The 27304-nt window shown below is 32.0% G+C and overlaps 2 protein-coding genes across 5 annotated transcripts in view; one reads left to right on the top strand and one right to left on the bottom strand.

Moving 5' to 3' along the window:
• LOC128998002 (synaptotagmin-7-like) overlaps positions 1-27304 on the bottom strand; it is an 800371-nt gene that overhangs the window by 623414 nt on the left and 149653 nt on the right. The gene's annotated exons all lie outside the window — the stretch shown is intronic.
• Positions 1307-6198, top strand: LOC128998003 (uncharacterized). Its single transcript, XM_054423917.1, has 4 exons — positions 1307-1381; positions 3146-3230; positions 4363-4428; positions 5515-6198. Exons 1-4 carry the CDS (start codon positions 1346-1348, stop codon positions 5892-5894), a joined length of 567 nt encoding a protein of 188 aa, XP_054279892.1. The 5' UTR covers positions 1307-1345; the 3' UTR covers positions 5895-6198.

Raw genomic sequence — 27304 nt, 5'->3', positions numbered from 1 at the left:
TTGTAAGCAATCGCATTTGTCGAAATTATCTATCGTTTATTTTAATCGGTTGTACCTTAGGGTTGTTATTTATTATTGTTCATTCATGTCAATAGTTTGACATATCGATTAGTATAATGTACACTAACTCAATCGTAATAAACGAAATAATATAACTCTAACTAAACAGCTGCTTATTTACATCAACAATATTAAAAACGTGTTGGAAGTCGTTTTTAGATGTTATCTTTACATTAAAAGTACCATTGTTTTCTAGCTTTGTTTGGTAATTTACGTTGCAATATGACGAAAAATACCGTGTAATTGAAAAGTCCCGGAAAGGGTGTATTATGTTTTTTTTTTACCATTAAAGTTCAAGTAATGAGACTTGGTATATTAATAATAACTATAAATGTCTACTCTTTTAAACTATTATCACTTTTCTATCCCTTAAGGGGGGCCCACGAGGATTCAGACATCTATTATAGACTTTACTCCTCAGGGTCCCACCAGCTATAATTCGGAAGAGAATCACAAACTTTAACATAAGTCGATATGCACAGCAAATGAAAGGTCGTTATTAGTATAATACAATGCCGTAAGTTTGAGCTCAAAGAACTGAGTAAAAATTGGCAACCATTCAAAGAATCAAAATTGCAAATTCTAGAAATATTTAATTGGCTGCCATTTTTGACTCAGTTGTCCGTTAAAGTTCGGGTTTGCGGCAATGTGTTCCCCTAGACGATTTGTTCACCTATAATTAAATACCAAACTCGACTTATGCTGCTGTTTAAGAATTTCGTTTGATTTCTCGTAGGCCGTCTCCCTTAAGGGATGTAAAAGTAATAATAGCTGAAACAATAGACATTAATGTATACTATTTATATACGAAATCTCATTTCTTGATCTATAATCGTATAAAATATATTACACCGTTCCGGGACTTGTTAATCACAATGTATAGTTCACAAGGGCAAAAAGTATCTTTTTAACCCTCGTTATTTTTCTTGGACTAAAACTTGAGTCCGGGTGGGAAAGTTTTAGGATACGCCTTAGTGATGAAATGTACTGTTACAAATACGTTTATGTACACCAGCAACGAAATTGGTTTTATGACTACTTGGTTTGAGCAAAACGTAATCTAATTTATTATTTGTGTTTTACAAGAAAAAATATAAAAGTTCTGTTTTCATATTCCGAGTATACTAATCTTTGTTAAACGTATGTTTATGGCTTTCTGCATGCTTCAACCTTATTTAACAAACTTACTGATTACGGAAAGCTTTATAAGGTTGTGTTGGAATTGTAGTTACTCTATACTGGATCATCTTGCTCTAGAGGTCACGCCCATTGACATTATAAGCCAATGATGTGCAGCGTTCGCTTTTCACATATTGTGTTGGTATGTAAATATATTTGTATTTTCCGTAAACTCTGAATTATGAGTCTAATATTACAGTACTATTTTGATATTGAGAACCTATTATGAATAATTATTGTAAATGTATTATGAAGTTTGGTTTTTTAGTTTTGGTATTTGGTTTTTTTCATGTTGAGTTATCCCACGGCATGAGTAGACAATATACATAGTGGCTATTGATTGGTTTGTATTTAGATAGTTGTTTTCTTTGAAACTACTCTACATTACTACCCTAAAAAGAATTTTCATTGTCTAAAAACTTACGACTCATAAACATAAATGTTAATTAAGTTTAGCCCTAGCGTCCCAATATGTGAAGGGGGGTCATAAAAAAATTCTTAAAGTACTATAAAATCTTTAAAAAAATGTTATGCTACAACTCAGTTAGTGTCATAAACTCCTTTGGCAATAATTGAACATTGTAAGATTTCATGATAGACGCCGCAATCTTCCCAATAAAGAAAAATATCAAACCACATATATTGTAACTTTAGGATACCCAAAGATAGAAACTGTAGCATATGTAGAAACCCAACCATATGACCCATCTGTACCTAGTTCAACGATCACTCATAGATTATAGTAAGTTGTCCTTTAATTTTTGATGTGAAATTAATGACATGTTGAACTTTCATATAACTGTTTGCTAAGCAAGCAATATAGGCGTAGATTTTGAACATATAAGATTCGTTCTCATGTCTACCATTTCAAACTGCATGGCTGTGCTTACTAAGAAATATAATCGGGACTTCCATTCCTATGTTTACAGCTGTAAACATTATCTATATTATGTATACGTACAATGATATTTAGAATAATTTTTCTCGTATTCATAATAAATTTTATATGCAGTTTAAATAATTATCTATAACATAGCCTGTTTAATGGAGACAAAATTAAAGATTTCAAAATTGTAAACAAATTTGAATACCTACAAATTTTGAGGAGAAAATGAAATTCGTAAAATGTTACACATTTCTACTATTGCAGTAGAACTTTGGTTACGAAAACAACAATCAAGATTAAGGTTTATAAACATATATAAACATAGTTAATTGAGCTTAAGGCAAATACTTCAAAGTAAGAATGAACCAAGTTAGGCATACTAAACATTAAAAGAATTTTGATGGGATAGGTGACACGATAACTTTTGTAAAACAAAACAAACATGTTCGATACAAAAATTCTTTGGTTTAATTTTATCTAGTTTTCATTTTACTGTTTAAACTGTTATACAAAATAAACTAATCGCACACTTTGAAAAAAAGTTTTGGGATAAGTTTATTCTGTATATTGATTTAGCTGTTTGGCAATACTATGATGTAACACTGTTTAAACTGTGTGATTCATAATTCTATTCGTGTATACCTTTTACAAAGAAAACTTCTTCACGCGTGTCATAAACACCCTTGAATCTAGTGAACATTATTTCCAGAAATTCTATTTCAAACAAACACTTTGGTTTTAATCAGTTGAGTGCTGTAAAAAAAGAACAAATATTACCTCCAAATGTTTAAACACAAGTTAATATTAAGTTCTTATCACATAAACATGTTCACATTTAGCTTTATATTTCATAAATTTCAGCTCCAATTTTCTCATAAATCAACAGTTTTTAGTAGGTGATACATCATTGTAACTAAAAGTAAAATGATTTGCATACCATGGAGTTTTTTGGTCGCGTAGACGAATGATAGTGTAGTGAATTTATTTTCCCTATGAACAGTAACTGATCTATTTATTCAGGCACTGGGTTGTCTAACGCTCCCATATACTGAAGCGGAATACTATGACTGGAACTTTGGGGGTCCACCTAAAACAACTCAAAATGTTAAGTCAACAATTTTCTTCACTGAAAATCCACTAATAACAAATAACGCGAGATTGAAGTATATTTTAAATGGTTAGTTAATAACATTCCTCCGTAAAAACCTCTTAATGACAATAAGGCACAAGGAGAAATTTAAGTAAAATAATTAAGTATAATGATATTTGTTGCAACAGCTGTTTAGACATATCTATTAAACTTTACAGTCCGATATACTCACTAATCAAATATAAAATAGTTACCTGCTCCTTGAAAAATTATAGGTCATGATCCTGTATTCCTAAACAATTCTAAAAATTCAGGAAGATTGGTTAAATTTCACGAATTACCTTAAATTCACGCAAATCCCATCTTGAAAATAGAATGCAGCCCCATCAGTTTCCCATATGGCAAGCATTGACAATGGTCATACTCAAGAACCAAGGATAAATACAAAAATTCGTTGGTGTCATCCTGTTCACTGGGGTTTTCATACATGGTATACTTTACGTGGCCTACTCCACAACTCGAGAGTGGTCTTTTCGCTAACAAATTCTACTCACACCTGCAACGTAGTATGGAAAAAGTTCAATCCAAATAATCAAGTGCTACTCCAATCCCCGTCATACGAATACCAGATCAATATGGAAGTTGAAACGGAAAATATTATGTGGATTGTAATGTATTTATAAAGGTGTTCAGATTAAAATATTCATACATATATTGTACTTAAAGAACTGATTTATCCGAAAAGACATGAGAAAATGGATGCTACGCAAGAACTGATAAAGACCGACAAAGATGGCGAAAGGTTGTTGGCGATGCAAAAAACCTACTTAGGTTTGAGTGGCCAACTAGGTTAAGTAAGGTAAGGTGAGGTAATAATTGAATTATTGTGTTTATATCTATTGCGTTTGTTATGAATATAGGTCTATTTATTAGAATCATATAAAATATTTTCACATTGATAATACAATAACTATTTTTTAATTCAGTTATTTAACTTATCTAATAAATGTTTTATTGGATGTAATCAAATAAAACATTTATTAGATAAGTTGAATAACTACCGGAACTACAACTAAAAATGAGATTTATACATTGCTTCTTTATTAATACATACTCTTTATAGATTGTATGTTAGTTGTTTTTATAGGTTTAGGCAACTATCAGGAACCCAGGGCAAACTCGGTAGAGACCGATAATGGCATAATGAAGACAGGTAATATAAAATATTAATCCTTTCTAGTAAAATAGTCGGTTTTTGGCGAGTTTCCTATATAGAGTATAAGCTATTACTGTAGATCTCACGGTAAGACATAAGCCCGGGACAGTTCTATTGTCCCACTATATATAATACACATATATATATACACATATATTTATATATATATATATATATCTGTTAACACGATAACTCAAGCAAAAATTATAAGATTTTGACCAAATTAGGTACAAACATGTAAACCTACGTTAATACGAACGAGTTCACAAGGGTGAACGGACCATGGGAACGGGGTTTTGTGGGAGATTTATGGGGTAAGAATTGAGGTTTTTTATTCGAACTCTGTTTAAGAGACTATGTAACTAAATAGTATTAACTAACTTCAAAACAACCAGATTGTAATCAATATTTCAAGCAAATACAAAAGTGTCTCTTTTTATATCATTCACTAAAATTACCCCGCATGTTTTTCTTCTTCTTAAAATTATTCTTTAAATAAGCACCATATAGGAGTTCACAAAAAAGATTTGATGCCTCTTCAAAATTTTGGGGAGATGGATATGATTTTTTACCGTTATACAAACGCATGCTATTTAGTTGTTAGCTATTAGTTAAATTTTCTTTGGCTGGTAGCTATAATTTAATCACATAAAATTTACGATTATTTAATTGTAATGGGACCCTTTAAGAATCTGACCTTAAAACCATATCTTGTAAGATATTTTCAAAAGTGCTCTTTCTTTTCTACATCATTAAAGAAGAATATGAAAAATCTTAAGTCTTTCATATTAGACTTTTAACTTCGAAAAATTAAAACCACTTGCGATATTTATGTTTCATATTTTTGTGAATATTAAAAGTATCAAGCTTGACGTTTCAATTTATATTTAGTTTTTCTTCTTGAGACGTTTTAGCTATACTTATAAAGAAGTATTGCCATCTGATTACTGATTTGAGTCATAAATTAGTGAGATTTTGTAACATTTCTTTCATAATTAAACTAATAATCATTACCTGATTTAAAATTAAAAGGGAAATTATACTGTAAGTATTTATTCGACCAATATTTCTTTTGATTTCCAGAGACGAAAACTATCTTTGGACAAAAGTACAAGGTGTCGATTCAGAGACATATATTTTGGCAAACAGGAGATTGTGAAGAAAAAATAAAAATTTCTCGGAGAGATAGCGGACAGGAGAAGTCACTCAAAAGGAAATGTTTTTTTTCTTACTATCCTATTATCTCACCGAGGGTAATAAACGTAGGGAATATCCTACTAGTGAACAGACCTGAAGATGCATTTTTTGCATTCTCAATTAATAGTAACGAAATAATATACCAGATGGATGGAAAATGGAAAAAAGGCAAGTACGACAAAGATAATACTAATGATATAGAACTGACTTGGTTTGAGGTGGAAGAATTGAAAGAGAGTATCAATTGGTGGCTAACGGTATTATAGGGAGTCTGACAAATAAATTGGAGGATAAGAAATTTGAAGAATGTCATCAGAGAAAAATGTATAACGAAAAAATATACTAAGTTAAATACTACAACAGGAAAGAGTTACTAGCACACAAAACCTAAACAAAATAATGCAACTTAAAATCTGGGGATATAGAGACACTATATAGAGTTTAGAAACATTTATAAGAAAGATTTAGAAAACTCACCTCAGATGCTGCAGACTAACTCATAACTGCTGAAGAGGATAAATACAACAATAAACTTGACAATCTGGACAACATGCAAGACGAAGAAGAAAAAAAGATTTGAAGAATCTAACAACTCTACCGATAAGCAGATTGAAGAAAAGGAAAGTAGAATGGATGAATAAATAAACAAATTGGACCTACTGAAAGAAAAAGAATATAAAAGATTTTTAAAACAGATTAAAATAAATATCCATCATGGGTGGTGATTGTTTCATTATCAATACTTAAAATTCTATAATTAAGGTTATCGTGTTGTTATTTTTACTTTCCTATATAATATTATTTCCTTAGTGCAGTTTTCAACTATTGAGTGTTTGTCTAAAAAACATAGGACATATAGGGATTAAGATATTTCCCTAGGTCTCATTGTTAGATCTAGACCCGTGATCGATTTCTAAAATATATATATATATATATATATATATATATATATATATATATATATATATATATATATATGTAAGTAAAAATTGTTATTTGTGTAGCTAGGGGGCGATGTGTCACTTTGCTTCACACGAAAGAAATGTTGACGCACGAGCCGTAGGTGAGTGTGGAAAGTTTCTCGAGTGCAGCAAAGGCAGTTTGGACTTGTGTTACACATTATATTTTTCCTGCTGTTAGTATAAATCATAAAAATAATTAGTCTCTCTAACACTGTACAACACGTTTTTAGGCTAGGTTAAATCCAAACATTGAACGAAATGGGAAACACTGCACCAGCTGATCGTAGTCGTGATATCTTTAAGTGTATTTATTTATTTATTTATTGATACACCATTTCAACAATAAAATACAGAGTGTCTTTATGACAAATGACTGATCAGTAGATAAGTGGTGAAAAAAAAACTGGAAATAACAAGATTTCAAGAAAAAGACATAACAAGATAACCTAAAAAAATGATTCACAACAAATAACTATCAGAACAACGACCCAAAAACAACATATTTTTTAAGTACACAGAACATATTACCTGCTTTACAAAATAACACTGTTTTGTGTTGTTTGGTTTGAAAACTGGAGTGTGACAAAGTAAAATGAGTGTGGCAAAAGTAAGTAAATGCAGCAATTAGCTACTATTCGTCCTATAATCTGTGTAAGGAAGGCGTTGTCAGGTAACTGTGGGAAATAGTTATTTGTGTAACTGGTGTGCGAAGGGGCACTTTTAGCTCGCGTTACACATTAGATTTTTCCTACAATTACTATAAACTACATAAATAATTAGTTTTTAAAACAATAAACAATACGTTTTAGGTTAGGTTAAATCCGAGCATTGGACGAAGAAAGAATGTTAACATAAAGACAAATTTTAAGTATAATATTAAAATTTAAAAGGCTGTGAAACAATGCACCAGCTGATTGCAGTCGTAGTATATGTTTCCAACCTATTTTCAAGCGTACACGTATGACGTGCCTAATAAAAGCACGCTGTTCTGTAACAGTAGGGATAATAGTTTGTTGAAAGCTTGTATTCAGACCAGTGTTTTGAATTAAATGTGATTATGCATACGTTTAATAATAAATACGCCACCTGATGGCTTTCAGTTCTCGTTTAGTACTCAAATGAACTTTTTATATTGGCACAAAGATCTTCAAAATTTTACCTTGTTGTATGTTTTTAATATATATATATATATATATATATATATATATATATATATTAATAATTAATAATTATTATTAATTATTGATAATCATGATTTTAATAGATGGGGAACCAAAATACTAGTTTAGATTACTAAAGTCTTTAAAGACGTGTGCTGTTTGTCCAATTCGAAATTATTTCTCTATTCGATATTATATCTGATTTCCCGTTTACACAATTCAAAAACTGTGATTATGAACGAGAAAAAGAATAAATTAAGGCTATCCTTAAATGCTGATTTTTTTCAATTCCGTTTACTGAAGAAAACGCTATAAGTTTGTTATCTTAATCGTCAAAATGAACCTATTGAACTACAATAATGCAAGGAGTTGAGACAATGTACTAAAACATAATCACCCATAGTCTTGCTAGATAAATTTGTACAAGAGAATCAATTGTGACCACTCAAATATTGCTGGTTATGGGAATAGACTTAGAAATGTACACCATATTACATTGTATGGCATTAACCGTATATAGGCCTACCAGGAAATTTATCAAAAACATTTCTAACCTTATTAAAAGCTTTTATTGTAGGCATACTTGCATATTTATATAACTTACAGTAATATGCACAGCTTTATACTAATATTCTGTAGGGGAGCTGTGCTATCTTCAGACTAAAACGAGTTTTCAAAGTGCAGAAAAAGCAGTGAGGATAATCTGAAAATTGCGGAGGAGAGAATCATGTAAAAATGCTTTCAGGGTGTTGAAATTGCTCACTGTACCCTGTCTCTACATCTTAGATTTGGTCATGTATTGTAAAAACGAATGCTCAATAGTGCATGACAGAGACGTCCATGATTATGAGACTAGGGGCAAATACAATTATTCCCGGACTCAGCAGAGTAGACGTGTGTCGTTCGAGTTTTTGCCATCGCAGATTGTTATCACAATCCTCAACAAACTTCCTGTCAGCATCAAACATGCCGAAACAAAAAAGCAAGTCAAATTTCGGCCAAACGCCTTTTGGTGTCCAATGTGCTGTACTCTAACAGCGATTTCATGAACAACTGCTGAGATTTGTATATAAGTATATGGCGATGTTTCGATTACCAATACAGTAATGCAGCTGAGGTTTTTGATAAGGTCCTAAAACCAAGTAATTGCAATGATATTTTTTAATATACACCTTATACACATGTTTAATAATGTTATATATAACAAATGATTAAGTTAAAATTAGTGACTGTCATATTACAGCGAACAATGGATACTTTCTTGGAAACTCTATTTATAAATTACTTTATATCTATTTATAGTCCTTTCAATTGATTCAACCCACGGCCACGCTCACGTGCTGTCTGCCCCTCGCCATCTCACTTGTACACTCCTTGCCCTCTCTCACTCTCTCTCCCTGAACCCTCTCTTTCTCACTCCCCTCTTTACTTGACCATCCCTTCCTCCCAGCGAAATACCCGGTATGGTTCTGTCGAGGAGAATAGTCTTATGCCAGGTAGTCTTCTTCATTGACCTCGTCACTTTTATGGCCCCTGAATTTACTAGATTGATGTGAGTTCTCTTATTTTACAACTAAAATCATGATATTTTAACTGATCGGTTCAAAGAATATAAAGATAACAATGGTTATGTAAAAAATATAAAATCGCTATTTTAGAAAATATTTATGATTCTCGAATTTCTTCCTATTTTGACCCATAGAACCATTATTCGGAATTAGGATATTTATTTACGGGGCACCCTGGATATGCAAATATTCTTACATTTTGCATTCAAAATGCAATACTGTATAACGTGTCCCCATTTACTAACAGCTATGCTGAAAATGAACGAGTTATTCTAAATTAGCTCGTACACTGCGGTAACATGTATTACTCTATTCATTTACCCACAGATTTAACTAAGGCTTAATGGAATGGTGTGGTGTTAAATTAGTGTACTGCACATGTTACTGGTCTGTTTGACTCTTATATGCAGTACTGATTGTACAGACAATTTTCAACTTACCCTTATAAAGTTATACGATTGACATTCTACAATTGTTCAAAACAAAAGTTTTACAAATAATTTCACCAAAGTTTCGAGAGAAAATCCCGTATAAGTATAAAATACAGTACCAAACTTGCGTGGCGTGACAAAGTTATATCCGCATAAAGAGGATTCCTTGTGAATCCAGGATTATATGTTGTGACGCATCTTCAGTCAATTTCCCTAGCACACTGTGCTCTCAAGCACATTTGTGTATAAATAAAGTTCGAAACGGTATAACTGGTGATTTAGGAGAATTAAGTATTCGATACGAACTTGTGAAAATATTTGCCCCAACTCATTGGAGTTACCGAAAACTAAAGGCTATATAAAACAATAAAATATTGCACAGTAGATACAGTACCTCAAAATGTAAATACTGTATTACGAAAAATTAGCATAATTTACTTTTAGTACTTAAACTTTTTCGCGCATTGAACAATTAAGTTTTACTGCATCCAATTAAATTACTCATATAAGAATTTTCTTTTGCAGTCAATACAAATAATGTCCTATTAGTCTTTAAACTTTACGTTAGATTATGTTTGACCCTGTTAAGAAGTTAAATGCACAAAAGAAAGGAGAGGCAATCAATTTTAATTAAACTCTTCAAACAAATAAGAAGAAGAACTGTTACTACGGCACTATAGTGGAAATATGAATAATTCTTACTTTGTATAGTGAAATAATATTTTCACAAATGTTCAAAATGCTTATACTTATATCTTATTACTACTATGTTTTTTTGCAATATTCTGTTATTAAGAAAATTTTGTTGGTCAAATAAATCCCAATTTGTCGGTAACATAGCGTATTAATAATAAAATGACAAAAATAAAACACATTTTGCAAAAACAAAATAAATTGAATCAGTTCAATCATATATGAGTTATCTTCGAAAACAGCTGATACCAAAGATTCCACCAAACTCTAATTTAGAGCAAGAAAAACAATTAGTAGAAGAAAAAAATACAGATTTTGCGTAGATAGATTGTCATGTCATATAATCGCAAGGTCCTTTGTATCATAACAGTGAATACATATTTTTTCACGTAAACTATGAGGAATATATTAAATAGCTATAATTTCATGTAAAGATGTTTGATGTAACCTATGTATTATTATCCAGATATAGAGTGAAAGTGCATAGCAAACAACAAGGTGTACTTGGCAAATAAGGATGGTTAAAGTTTGTCTCGAACTCTGAGCAGTTCATGTAGGTTTACTTTGTCAGTTAGGCAGACATTTAACAGAATTGCAGGTTTTAAAGCATAATTCCCTTTATTTTAAACGCACAAAGGTAACAAATAACGTACTTTTAGTTAGTATATTTAGCCATTTTTGCATAAACTGATTAATTTTAAATATTTTATTCTAACTACTGTATAGGGTGTTTTTATTAGGAACTCACCGCTACAGCTTTTATAACGACTTTGTAAAAAAATAATCTTTTTTTATGTATAAAAATCCCGTCATAGGGGGGATATTCTTGAAAAAACTGCTTATTTCAGTTAAGAAAGCTTAGTTTGTTCTTAACTCGAATTTAATGACTGTGGTTATCTTAGAGTATTGCTTCCCCCCTCAAACAACCTTAGCTGCACAACTATGCGGAATTGTGGATCAGAATACCATCACGCCTGACATTAGGGAAATGTCAACCACAGTAACAAGGTCGCCACTCTTAATCAACCCTTTTGTCCTCAATCAGTCAAGTATTATAATCCCGTATGCTGTTTAAATTGAACACCAGTCAGGATCGTTCATCCTTGCTGAATAAAATGTCCATTTGCATTGGCTTTCCAATTGAGGTTACACGCTTTAAAAAAATTGAGATTTGTCACACAATCTATTACATCATTCGTTTCTACACACAACATTTTATTATTTATATAAAAACTTGAACGAATCTTATGTCAGTTCAATTAAAAAAAACTTCAACTTCATAAATGAGTGGTAACGTGTGCGCGTATATACAACTAAACAAAACACACAAACAACAAGAAAATAAAAAATTAATTACTATTGTATCAACCCACTAATGTTTAATTTCTTACCAATTTGTTTGTTGTGCTGTTATGAAATCCTACTATGGTAACGTACTTGAATGATATTTATCTGAATACAGGAACTAAACGTAGGCCCTAATGGAAGTTGTTCTTTATACTCTAAATAACTTCTTGATCAACATTGTACGTGTTATTAAATTTACGGTTCAATCGCCTATTGGGTCTGATGATGATTGGAGTGTCCAATCGAAATCGATCACCACTTACCATCTTTTGTATATTTACCGTCTTGTGAGTAACAGTATAAGCGTAAATATATGTTTTAAGTGTTATAAGACGTATCTTTATTTACTTTCCGTCTTTATACTCTGTAGTGGTGTATATGTTGTACTCAAATTTCTAAATTGGACAATATCCGATATTTTCCCCCCTCCACCATGTGGTCAGTGTGAAATACTCAAGTGAAGAAAGCATTTTTTTGGACATCAACCAAAATGAAATGCCCAAAACATGATGTGTGTAAAACTGATTTACTTAAATTTCGAAGTCAAAGCGATCTTCTGAGATGGGGCAAACCTAAAATACCCACTAGTGAGGTAAGTAAAAGTAAATGACCACGTGGCGTTGTAGGTGTTTTCATGTTGCGCACAAACATCGTTCTCACAGAACAGACGTGCAGATTCAAACATAGCACTACCATGATCAAAATTGCTAGCATTGAACGGTCATAAGTTATTTATACGTTGATGTTGGTGCACTGAAGCGATATGCATGATGTAAAGGTTATCTATGTTAAATCAGAAAAGTTATCACAGTGTTTTAAGAGAACTCTGCATAACGCTATGCTGGCTTATCTTAGAAAATTATATTTTTCTGATTGTCCTTGACGTCAGAGGTCGTGAAGAAACATAAACGGAGGAAGAGATTGAATTTGAGCTCTCTAGAACAAAATTTGATCGAAGAAGACATTGAAGAAATAACCCCTATATTTCGAACCATGGTACTTTTGAAATCTTGCCAAAGTCTTTAAACACTAACAACGTAAAGGAAAAGACGCTACGTCTAGCAACTTCACTTCGCACTATGATATTGATTGCACATACATATTGCAGACCTAAAAAAAAATACTTGAAATACATTTGGGCACTCTTTGTTAAATAACATCTGCTACGGTATCCCTCGACACGGAAAACTGTGTAGCTTCCTGAAGAATCCAAGCAGATGGAACATTTTAGAACCATGAAAGAAGATTAACCTAAGTTACAGTCAATGCCAAGGTATTTTTAAATATTTTTAATGACAACCGGGGACAACTAGCTCCTAGTAATGTATTTGTTATTGTGGAAAATAAGAACAATTACCGGTACTTCTAGACTATTGGTACAAAACATGGAGTTCTTGACAAACAGTATTCATGAAAGCAATTGTAGATGGCACCAAATAAATTGAGTTGTTTCGAGGATGTACCTGATCAGAAACCCTATGTGCATAAATAAGCATTGATGTAATCCGTATTCGAGTAAGGTTTAATCACATGTGGCGGCAAAAATGTTAGTTCTTGATACGTTATTTTGTAAATTTATATACAAATATAAAATGCAATTAAAATGTTATAACAGTACACATTGGGCTAACAAGTAAAATACTTAAGTGCCTAGAACTAATTAATACAAAATAAAACTCTTAATCCTGTTACGGGAAAATATTACTTCAATGGCTGTGTATTTGTAAGAGGATTTCTAATTTGTGTTGGCTATTCGCTGTTTACTTGTATTTTCCATAATGTTCTGTACATTGAAACACATGTAACTTCCTAGGCCTATTTAATTTTGTTTTGCCTACTTACTGTTGAATAGTACGGGATAGTTTATACAGGCTATTCGGCGTTTGCGCAAACTATAAATATCCAGAGACTGACGTGGGCAATAACTTTTGCCCACACCGTGTTGTGGGGGTTTTCTTTTTTTTTATTTGTTCCGAAGAACTTTTAAACATCACTTAGGTAAGCTAGTTAATAATATTGTCTTGTTAAAAACATGTGTTTTGTAAATAAAAATTATTAACCATTAAAACACAACCAAACATGCTCAAAATGTCCTTTAAAACCGTTTAATAATTCAAAATTAAAATTAAAGATTGTTGTAAAGTATTCCATTTTATTTTATTGCTAACAGAAAGACTGCGCATAAAAATTTCATCTTCAGCTTTGTAAGTTTAAACATGAAATTTGGTGATTAATGCATATTGGTCCATATATGACCCATAACCAATTTTCCTTATTTTAACACTAGTGCATGTTATGCCATATTTGACCTGCTAATAAAAACTTTAATAAATCGTGTAAATGCAAAGGAAAAAATGTGTTGACACTTTATCCATGTTTTAGTACCACCTTACCTACCTTATGATTTTTCTTTGTAATGATGCATTGTTATATTAAATCTTTGTACCGACGAAGAGTTTTGTATGAACTGCACTAGTCAAAATCGTTGAAATTCGTTCTCCTATTGGTAATATACGAATATCAACCTTTTGACTTGTGTGCATACTAGTTTATTAGAGTTTTTTTTTTCAAACCGAGTTAAAAATATAAATCTATAAATATTCGTTCAGTTAAGAAAATTAAATCACGGTATCTCGCAACATGAAATGTGTTCAATTGTTTTACTGACACATGGCAAGCAATTTATATTCACCAGTCACAAAACTTGTGATCAAACCAAGAATATTTGTTGTAGGAAAATATCACAAAGAAACGTTGGCTCAAGAATGTTGACTAGAATATAATGTCGTGTTTTGGCTTAAACATGTCACTTGTCAAGTAAATATTGTCTTACCCTTAACTCTGATGTTACACTGAACCTGGAGCACGTTAAACCTTACAAGTTAATCTCGGAAAAACAATGAAACTTTCACTTTTTATTACTTGTACATGTTTACCCAACAATTTTATAAAAATGTTCCCTAGGGTAGAACATTATAGTAATAAAATACTATGTTGTTCCTTAATTGATTTGGTATTAAAAGATAAGCGTTTTTTTTTTTATTTATAAATTGTTTATCAACTATTTTTAACGTCTTCTTTTAAAGTAGAAACCCCGTTATAAATTACATTTCAATGGCCAAAACAAACCTCATGGGTAAACACATAGGCCTGCTCCAATTATGCTTTATATTTCGTGTGTGATGATACTATTGCAGGTTTTTAAGATAAGGTTAGTGCACGATATACACTGATCTACACTATATCTACAAGTAAATTTGATGTAATACAAAATTGAGAGTGTGAAAAATGGATACGCAATATGCAAAGAAATACAAGAAACTGTTTGAGATTACGGGTTTTCACATAAATGCATGTGTTGGATGGCACGATACACAGCAGCAAAAACTGACATTTAATAAGGTTACGTAATTTGTCCTTCTTCTTATAAACAATTTACCATACGAAGCCACAGTAGTTGCAATATGCTAGGTTTAAATGTAAATTATACAGGGTGTCCCAGAACTCTCTACCAATATTTTAGGGCATTGATCCTGGGTAAGAAACATATGTAATATCGTATTTACATTGTCCAGAAGTCCTTAGGAAAACAACATGTGACTCACACAGCCGCCATTTAGTTTTTTGCAGTTATTAATTTTTGTTCTAAAGAATAGTTTTACATACGAAATGGAAACTTTGCACAAACATTTATGACAGCGAGACAAAACTACCAAAAAATAAAGAAAATTTTTCAAATTCATAAAACAAAGTGGTGGCCGTTTAAAATTTCGATTCTTAAATAACTCAAAACACGTTGATTTTACAAAAGTTTTACAAGAATAAATTTTTTAAGCTGGTTTCACAACAATTAGATTGACGTTTTTTTTTTTTAGATTAAACGAGTATTTACTGAGATATGGCAACTTTAGTGATACGTGACCGATTCCAGCATGCGCTGCAACTAACCTCCAGCGGTTGAGTTATATTAAAATGACGTTAATGAAACCCTATAACTAATAACAACTAATAAATAAAACATATTTTTTTGTATTTGTATTGTACAATATGGAAAAGTTTTGGATACTGAATAGTAAGTATGTGTATGGAAGGAAATATTATTAATTAAATACAAACATATCATATGTTATTCAACCTAAAATTTCTTCTTGTGCTAATTGTTTCTTTGTGGGCCCTTAGTGGTAAAGTAAAATTCCAACTACAAAGGTATCATGTTTCCACATAACGAAATTCAATGGGTGACTGACAGACTATCAACCAGTGTCTCTTTGAGTGACACCACCTGACCAAATACTGTCATATTACTCTTCGTCAGCATTAGGAACTATTCAACTCAGTAGTAGAAAATATAATTTCAATTTATTCTTGGTTAATTATACAGGGTGTCTTGCCATAAGTGTTACAAAGGTTTTTTGGTATAAGTACAAAGTAAATTAAGTGTGATGATTCATATGAGAGGTTCCAAGTCTAAAAATTAGCTTCCCAAAGAATTATTGAAGTTTTAAAAAAATAACCAAGTTTTATACACAATACAGAAATTTCTTAATAACCTGTAAACGTATTTGAGTGGATAATGTCATTTTCGTTTTCTACATTAAATTTGGAAAAAGAATTACATAAAACGTTGAATGATCAAAAAGTAAAAACTCTATTGTAAATAGTTCCTAAGATTAAAATTAAGTTATATGATAAATATAAAAAAAACATTGGTCTATTTACCTTTTCTACACCCCGTATACAAGAAAGTAGCGAAATATGTAAAAATTGTGCCAACTTATAAGCCTTACAACCATATGCTACGATATTGAGGTTAACGTCTGCTTTTGTTTGTTTTAGTGGGTTGAATCATAGAAAAGAGGAAACTTTTTACCATTTTTACTGTTCAAACTGAAAAAAATACAAGTTTTGCTGAATGCATACCTACTATCCATTTTAAAAATTTTATAAACAACCATGTTTCGAAATCTTCAAACAACTTAAGAGTACATATGCAGATCTAAAACTCAATAGTGTAGCATATTGTTGAAAAGTTATAAAATGATGCAATTTTTTACATATTTTGCTACCTTCTAGTGTACAGGATGTAGAAAAATGCAATATACTAATATTTTTTTTAATTTTTATGATAGATTTTAATTTTAATCTTTCGAACAATTTACAATAGAGTTTCTACTATTAATCCTTCATCATTTTATATTATTATTATTATTATTATAAAATATTTATTGTAGAATAGAAAACGAAAATAACATTATCTACTCAAATCTATTTACAGGTAACTGAGAAATTGCTGTATTGTGTTTAAAAACATGGTTATTTTTGGAAAACTTAAATCAATTCTTTGGGAAGCTATTTTTTTGACTTGGAACCTCTTATATGCATCATCACACGTCATTTACTTTGTACTTACACCAAAAGATATTGTAACACTGATGACCAGACACCCTGTATATATAAATTCTTATTTGAAAAATATCTAATAGAATTAAAAACAGTTAATTCCCTTTCAGTTTGTTTTAGTCAGTAAATAAGTAGGATAAAATCCAACTCAACTCTATACTAGGAATAATAGTTTACTAAGAGCTGTAAATGTCTAATATGTAATCAGATATTCGACATACTAATAAATTTTACGTATATTTTACTATCTTCAATTATGTGACTGATATTTAGATGGCTATGGATGGTATAACTAAACATATCAGCAAGGGTAGCATGTTATTCACTATTAAACATACATATACATGTATTCGCTATTGTTTATAATTGCATCTTAAAGCGTTTTAGAATTAATAATTTGCTTGAGAAATTTAAACTATCTCTTTTAGTTTCCAAAAAGAGTCAGCCTTCTAAAGCACTGCAGCAGCCAACAACGATTTATTACCTATAGTAAAAAAAGACGGCAGGTCTTGTTGCATTCAGATGCGAGTAGAGGTCGTCTTGAGGGAACGAAGTGTTTCCGTTAAGACGGTGACACACTATCGATCTTTTCCCCGAACAAGACCCCGAACCGAGCAGGGAGAATGGAGAAGGGAGGTTGAAGGGAGAATGTTCGATAGTGTGTCACGGGTCCGTACACCGATCCAGACGGCGAACCAGAGCCGTCCAGAATCAGAACCAGAATCAGGCCGAGCAGGGAGACGAGCTCTCTGGAGGTTTTTTTTTTGTGAAAGATCAAAGAAAAGATCGGTCCGATGTACGGAGTGATGTACGATAGTGTGTCACGGTATATTTTTGCCCCGTACGTCGTCGCGAGTGCCGCACCGAGCGGCCGCCTGCGCTAGCGTTGATAGTTCTAATTTAATATGACAATTAAACTCTTTAATTGGTAAAATAAATTAATGTTGGGTAACATTGTACTGTTACTTATTATGGGAATTTGTGTTGTAATTTTGAGGTTTGATTGGTCAAGGTTGAAAATGTATTTTACAAGTTGAAACCGTTAAATCAATTATACCTATAGTCAATGATTATACCTTTGACTATTAGACATTCCATCCCCATGTTAAATTTGTGGCCAGCTTTTTTTACCAAAATCGTCGTAGTCATTTTGAGCCACTGACAGATTGTGCTGATCCAAATTACTGATTTCTGTGGAATACAAAATCTTTTTTACCAATTCAAACTAATGGAATTAACTATTGTGAGCTATAGAAACTGGTATGACCAATACACTTGGCCAACAAAAAAAAAAAAAAAAAATTAGAAAATATATTTTCAGTCTCTAGCACATTCTGTGGCTGGCTCACACAACTACGTTCTTTAAAAAATAAAAAGAATTGCTACAGCTAGTCCATATAGATGGTATGGCTACTTCAGTATCCACCAATAGTAAATGATACCAATAATGTTTTTAATTGAATTAAGTAATCGATGTTATACTTAAATTCTTTCAAAATTAATTAATATAAACATAAACATTATTAAAGGCAATTAAAATTACTGTATTATTATGTAACATGTTATTTCATGTGTTATTACTGTTTTATTATTAGGGCCTCCACGCTTTCACTCACACACGCTCTCCATCTCTCTCCAAACTCCCTTTTGCCGCGCTCGGTGGAATTTGTCTGGTCTTGGTCATGTTCGGGGAAATGTTCGGATAGAAATTTTGCTTTTATTTATCTCCTTTCTCTCTTCTCCCTGCTCGGTTCGGGGCCTTGATCGGGGAAAAGATCGATAGTGTGTCCCCGCCTTTAGCACGATAACTCGAACTAACAAAAATTATCTGATTTTGATTAAATTTTGTATAAACGTGTAAACCTGCATTTATTTGAACGAGTTCACAAACCAGCATGATCGGACCATGGGAACTGGGGTTTATGGGGGGTTTTATGGGGTAAAAATGGGGTTTCCCCATTTTTGACCCTAAAAGCATACAAATTTGGAACTTCTTTCCCAACCAATTTGTATAGCTTAAAAAAATAAATAATTTAGTATATCGAAGCATTGTATAGGCATTGTATAATATGCCTAATGGTTACGGAGAAAATTCAAAAAAGTGCAAATTTAAAAATTCCTATGCTATTCTTAGGGAGAAAATTAACACTGTTGTAGTTTACTTGTTAATGGATATATGTTGATCAATTTTTGTATATTTATTATTTTATCAAATACTATTGACCTTTGGTCAAAAAACGCTGTTTACCCTCCCCGTAGCAGCAAATCTAAGCACTCTTTAATATAATGTTATTTAAATTGGGAATAAATATGTCTTATTTATGGAAATATTTTAGTAAATATGTAATCAGACAAGTTGAAATTCTCTTAGTCTGCAGATTTGCTGCAGCGGAGGTATTTTAGTTTCATATAGATTATAAAATCCACCAATCAAAATTATAAAGTATTTTATAACTTCTTTTCATTGATATATTAACATTATATCTATTTTAAATACACTCTAAGTACTCCAACCGAGAGTTTTAACCAATGATTGGAATTTTCATTCAACAGGTTTTAGTTACAAAATGTAAATAACAGATGTGTAAGAAGTTATAAAAGGAAATAGTACTATTGTGAGCTCGCTTGCCAAATATTAGGTTTTATTGGAAGTCATGAAGGTACTGGATAACGTACTATCTTTTAAGGAGTTAGCCTATTTGACTATACACATTTTTTGGAATTATTTGGAATTGAAATTAGCTATTTTGATAGAACCATCCAATAGTTCGTTATTTCAATAAAACTAGTTGATTTATTTTTTATTTTTTTATTAATATCCATTTTTAAGTTTTATAACATATGACTTCTAATACCAATCTTTTGAATTAAGTGGAACACTCTAGTACTAAATGAGAGGCTTAGCTGATGACGGGTAAGTCCCTCGCTGAGCTTCATCCCCTATTGTTTTGGTCTTATCTTGCCTCTACTGACGGCAACTACCGTTCCACCCATTCAATGTTTTATATGTCCGATACAGATTTTATATTTAGCAGTATTCATAGCTTGTTAGGCTATTTTTATTTATTTCACAATATTTAAAAAAGATCCGGTATTCCTTAGTATATATAGGCCTACTTGGCCGGCCATTTTTGTCATAGAGATTAACAAAATAAATCTATATACCTTACTTTGACAAATGCACTCACTTAAAATACAATCAAGTTCGAATAAATGGATACCCTTTAAACTTGGGATCTTAATGTTTAAAACTATTTCTTTAACTAGTTTATATTTATGATAAATTAATGAAATGAGGAATCAAACGAGACCTGATTCCTCATAAATTAAACGTTGTGTGCTTCAAAATAAGTTTTAACTATACTGAAAGGGGTTAAGAAGTTTCTGAAACTCCCTTCATGTTTTAGTTTTATTTTATATTGCAGAAAAAGCTTGATAAATGCTAGTTAAAGCAGTATTACTTAATTTGGTTTGTCTTATATAAGTGATGATTTCAATGCCAAAAAATGATACTTTCTTCTTGACCATCTTAGCAATTTACAGCTAACTTTTCCAAACGTGGTAGTTTTAATAGTAAAACTTACTTTTTTACAACAGTCGAAAGACTGCATAACTTTATCAATTGTAAATGCCTATTTATATCAATAAAAAATCTTACCTTAGACATTCTTATTACTAGAAGGATTAACAACATACCTGGAACAAAAAAAAACTGTTCAAATCCAAATATTACTTACATTTTAAAATGTGTGTTAGTATTTTAAATAAAAAGACAATAGTGTTGGTGATAAGTCATCAACTGATCATTCATGGGGAAAGTAGACGACCCCAAGATGCTAAACAAGCTGACGAAATGTATGTACGATGTTTCACAAAACTAATTCTAATACACAGGCCAAATTGGTAATACTATTTTAGGATACCAACAAAGTTTGAAACATTGACATTTTATATTATATTGCCTGTAAAAATAATTTCATGGTTAGGGAAAATTAATTTAACCATTTAATGAATTGTTAATAATAATTCAGATCACAACAGTCTTACAAGAATAGTAATTATTATTTCAACAATTATTTACTTTTACAACATAAGTTTTACCTGCTCCCATTTCATACACAACTGTGCATACATCATATAATATATAGCAATGGTGTATCATTGTTAGCTATGTTTAAATTAAATATAGTTACGTATCAAGCGTTAATTATATGTTGTAATCTTGAAATTACATGAAATGTTTGATTTTAATGGTTAATACCCGACATCAGATAAGCTGTTAAACATTTAATTAGTTAATCAGCGTCTTTTTATATTTAATTTAACTTACTTTTAGATCAGCATCGTAGGTATTATTAAATTACATTAAAGTACAACAAATACGTCTAATAAAAATAGTAATAGTATATTTTTAAGCGTATACTGTGAACAACCTATTTGCCTTTTGGGTCTGATTGGAGTGTCCAATCAAAATCGATTACCACTTGAGCCTACCATCTTTTATATGTATTTGCCGTCTTTTGAGTGAACAGTATAAGTGTAAATATATTATAACGAATGTTATTAGACGTATTTCTTGTATTTTTAGATATTTCATTTGTGTTGATTTCTGTTTTTTCACTCGAGAGCAATTTAGTAAAAAGATACAATCGTTAGTCCTCACATATACGAATTCCATATATTTAGTTTATAAATGAAGTTCTCTGATATAACTTAGAGGAGTTGTAAGTACTAAAATGCTCAATGTTATTCTACAATCTAAGTTGGCTAGACCGTTTAAAATTCCTAAACTAAGTTTTAATTTATCACAAACTTTGTCTCAATTAACGTTAACCTTGCTCGTGTTCTCTTTATTGATATTGCTTGTTTTGATTTAATATCTTATTTAAACAAGAAATCCATACATTGCACGGGTAAAAGTACCTGATGGTAAAATAATATTGTTTCAACTAGATTGCGAGAGGGCTGACTTACTTGAGGAAACTTATATTTACTGTCATATTCTTATTAAATTTGCCACTAGAACGCTTTGATTAAAAATGAAAATGAAAATAAAGACTGCTAATATTTTAAGAAAAGGAAGACAAATTGATTACGTTTTACATCGTGTAGAGCATCAATCTTAGAGTTCAAAATACATTCAGCTATTGGTTAAGACAAAAAACTCACTAAACCTCCAATTCAATGGTACATACCTAAACTGTTGTTTTCATTACTCGCTTTATTAATAAACTGATATAGTGCGGTTTTTCATTAATACAAACTACAGCATGCCTCATCCGTATCACTAACCTTTTTTCAATGGTTTACAACAATGTCATGGTTTACAATAAAAATACTATAACCCTTTTAAAGGAGTTTTCAACAAACACATATGCATATAAAAGATCTAAGAGTGATACCCAGGGCTTAACACTTTTTATGAACGTTTTCCGAGTAAAGTTACGTGGTGTATTTGAAAGTCAAACCTTAACAGAGCACAGGATGAATCTACATTCTGTCCCTTTTAACAAACGTTTCCGTGTGTTCGCCTTTTTAAATTTCATTATAAAGTTTAAGGAATAGTATAATATAAATTAACGTGAAGAAATGTGTATATTTTATAAATTTCCCATAATAAGAAATACATAAGAAACTCTCAATACAGATCCTATACGATTGACTAATAGGAATCAACAGTTGACTTTTGTTTTAAATAATACTGTACGGATCCTAACGTCAAATACCTTTTGAACTACTGTTTTAATTAAAGGTATATTATCTCTAACCTAACAGAAACCGTTCTAACCTACCCAGCTAATATCTGACTAATAATCTTTTAATTTAAAATGCATTTATAGGTTCCAAGGAGTAATTATGAAACTAATATTAGTCAGTAGAGTAAGTTCAGGAAAAACAACGTTTATGAGATCAGTTTAGAAAGAACTGTAGAAACAAGAGCTGGAGAAAATTAAGAAGATAACTCTTAACGTGTACATTGGATATCAGCTTTGGTGATAATGATTATTACATGATAACTGTAATGAATTCAACATGCAAATAAAAAAAAAAAATTGTAGATGTTTAATGCTTTAACAAGGTAACATTCACTTCACATCAGTACAATAAAACTCACTAGTAAATGCTATTTTCTCTATGACAACAAGAATCAATAAAATCATTTAAAGATAAACAAACAAAAATGTTCACAATATCAAACAGCTGATAACTAATTTATATTACAAAAATCGGGCATACAAAAAATGATAATGCCTTATTTAATTTATACGTTTTTATATTATAAAACAAATCTTGACCTTTAATTTATTCAAATATACCATGTAGGTTTAGAATGTACAGGGTGAAAAAACAGAAAAATAGTAATATTGCCTAAACTAATTAGATAATACTTAAATTTTGCATAATTTTATTTATTTATTTTCAACAGTTCCAATAGAATAACACCATTTCACAATAGATCATTTTACAATAGAAAAATTAAGAAACAAAAACAGGTTGCAAGATTTACAAATAAATAACAGAAAATAATATAATCTAAAACTAAATAACAGTAATTTCCAACTATAATCTATTTTGCAATAATAATCCAGCAATTTAAATAATTCAAGAAATCTGATGCAAATACAATAATGAAAATTGAAAATGTTCTTGAACATATACTAAATAATACAAGTGTAACAAGTTCGTGGAACAATAATGAGTTCCTTAATAAGCTACCATGCTACAATTTATAATTAATTGTAAGACTGATGTTCAAACAAAACATCTAAAGTAAGCAAAAAAATAAAAACAACCAACACAATGGCAGGATAATAAAATACAGGGACATTACAAAGTGTAACAGTATTAAAGCAGTTGACCTACCTTGATTTAGTGTTAATTTATTGTCAATAGTAAATAGGGACATAAAATAATTGTAGATGTAATGATGAATAACAACATTTCAGTTTTCATTATGGGTTGAAGGTTATATTTAATGCTCTTATGGTACATTTGAGGATTTAAAAATGCAATTTCGATGGATGATTTAAATATAATGTACATTGTTTACGCTAAATATAATTTAACCATGCAAGTTAAAAAGGTAGTTTAAATATCAATCAGCTATACCGGTTGCAATCACATGTAGCAACTCCTGTAAAGCTACAGTGACATTTAATTAACTAAATATCATGTAGTGGGATATGATTTATTTCAACACCGTGTTATATCATGATTTGATATTCTGTTCAAATTATTATAATTGTAGTAAATTATGTAACTAGTTACTTTATTGCTGAAACCCCTTAACCAACATTATTTTATTTCGACTATTTAATATATTGATGATGTACAAGTTATACAAGTACAAATAGAAATACATCGTTTAGTGCAGAAATCACATAACTGCGAAAAAATTTTGGTTCCTGTAATAAACGATTCAATTTTTGTTAGGTTTTAAGAAAACTTTTAATCAATCAAACTAGACTGAAGTATTTTTATGCCGTAGGTTTTATTGTTTATATGTGTAACCGTTTCCACGCACAACAATCAAATTAATTAGTTTTAAAATTAAAAATTACTTTTTAAATATCTGAATTAAAAGGTGACGTATAAATATTTAAAATATACTCTTTGTCCTAAGCTAGAACCAACAGTCAAGCCAAGGAAGTGAAAATATAAACAGATCTTTGATCAAACAGATAATAAAGATACTGACAAAACAAAATGTAAGTTATAATAACTATAATATAAATATAACAGTGAATTAAGATCACAAAGCTTGTGATTAATAAAAAATCAGGTTTAGAGTCTTTGGTGGTCCCTACATTTGTGAACGAGATAGCCTACTAACTATAGTCTGTAAATTAATGGGTTATGCCTCAGTAGACCACTACCCTACCCCTATTGGATTACCGTAATTGGATTGACTATAGTCGTTGTATAATAATAATGTATCTGCGACGCGATTTTCTGCACTGGGGAAAAAAAATATTAAAAGTGCAGTCGTCACCGTTTGCCGGGATAGCTCAGCCTACAATGGCTGGGTAAAATTCCAGGGTCTGCGATAAGGTCAGGGAAACCACTAGGCCAAAAGCCGGGTCTAACCGGTATAGGACTGGCTCATACACGGGCACTGTGAACAAGTCAAAAACAAGTCACCAAAACAAACGTGCAATAATCACTACCAGGCCTACGCCGATTCTCCACACTCCTAGGGGGTCGTTGCTGACTACGCAACTCGGGCTTCGTCCTAACTATCCAATAGTTAAGCCCGGAGTGCCTAAAACACGGTGAGTTACACGACGACTTGCCAATAAAAACCACAACGCGTGTTATCACCAGGCGGGGTCTACTAGGCCACTATAATCCAATACACAACTCTAATGCCCAAGCTAAGAATCAAACAGTTCACTCAATAATCGTACCACATAATAATATACAAGTACACTATAGGTAGAGTGACTACACCACTAGTAGCTGGTCTCAATAAATACCAAGCCAAACAAGCAAAACTAAATGGCAATTGCACTATTAATATATTGAGCTACTTAGTAGCAGATAAATAAATATTAAATACGTTCCAAACACTAGATAAATATATTATCTGATAGCCGGTACTCCGCTATCCAAGCTACCAAGATAACGTGTTGGACTACCAAACAAGCTGTTCAGGTTAAATTAAAATAATCAAATGAATAAACAATAACAACCCTACTACTGCTACTGCTACTACCAACTTTATGTTACTTAGCTGGGCTTCTGTTAATAGGCTAATAATATTAGCTACTAGCCTAGTGGCCACGTGTTTCCAACTACGCACGCTAAATCGTGCAGCCTAGGTTTGTCGGGCCTCAGAGTTATTAGTAATATAACTAACTCTAGGTACAACGCAAAATAATATCTACTACAGTCAATTAAATTATATTATTTGCGCTCTAGCACCTGCCCAGAACCGTCAGGAATACACTTTAATATTATTCCTGACTAATATAAATCCTAACTACCGTCAGGCTTTGACCAGCACGGTTACAACTCTAACTCTCGCAATAAAACCAGATATTAATATTATCAAACTAATAATATCAAGTCGTCCACTCACCAATAGTGGGTCTGCACCCAACTTACACCAACACTCGGCGCGATCACACCACCAACGTACTCCGACACCACTGTCACGTACACTTCTCTCTACGTACGCCACACCGACGTATCCCAGTCGTCCACAAGACACCACACTATCCTCCTCACTCTACGAGATCCGCCACTAGAATGTCTGTCTCGGCTATCCAGTAGTCCCAGGATACCCAAGCTTATCCGAACTGATAAGCCGGGTCAAAGGGCGCTAGCCAGGTTCGCCGCCGCCGCTTGCGTACCTCAACAATCGCACGGCCAAATAACGAAAATATACCCCCCTAGGAAAAATAACTCGTTACATCCCCCACTTACATCGGGATGAAAAAAAAGAAAACGGCCAAAAAGAAAAAAAATCTTTGAACTCCGGCCAAAACAAAATACTCAAGCCCCTAACCCAATGGTGAATCCTACACCACAGGTCTCAAACTCAAAATAAAGAAAAACTCTTGTACTAGTCACTACCAGCCGACAAGGTGCTGAAGGATTTAGCATCAGGAACCAGACGGGGATTCTCATTGCAAGGGCCTTCGGGGTCTGCGTCACCACTTTTGACACTGTCTATGCGGCCCCCTTGGCCAGAACAGTCATCACCCACGCCCATTCTTACTACCTCTGTCCCACATGTCACCAATCCGAGGTCTCGGATAACATCCATACCCAGAATCATGTCTGTGGTGAGAGTGGGGACGTACAAGGCGTCTCCCATCCACCGTCTTCCCGCAGCTTCTCCTGCTAGCCGAAACGAACACTCGGCCCTCGACCGTGACCCATCTGCCATCCTTAGAGGAGTGGCCTTCTTACATGGCTCTATCCCCTGGCGTTGAAGATGTTCGGCGACTCCTCGCCCAACCAAGTTGACGACGGACCCAGTGTCCAGTAACGCCACGAAAACGCTGCCCATCAGCACAACTTCAACAAAGGGCCTAGAGTCCAAAGTTAGCCGGTCCTCGTCTACTCCACCAACCAGGCTGTTTAGTTTTCCGAGCCACTCGGACCAC

This window comes from Macrosteles quadrilineatus, unplaced genomic scaffold, assembly GCF_028750875.1.
Source record: "Macrosteles quadrilineatus isolate MER2022 unplaced genomic scaffold, UCM_ALF_1.0 Scaffold_7__1_contigs__length_78375512, whole genome shotgun sequence".
NCBI lineage: Eukaryota > Metazoa > Arthropoda > Insecta > Hemiptera > Cicadellidae > Macrosteles > Macrosteles quadrilineatus.
The sequence above is the reverse complement of the archived record's forward strand: the minus strand, read 5'-3'. Positions and strand labels throughout refer to the sequence as shown.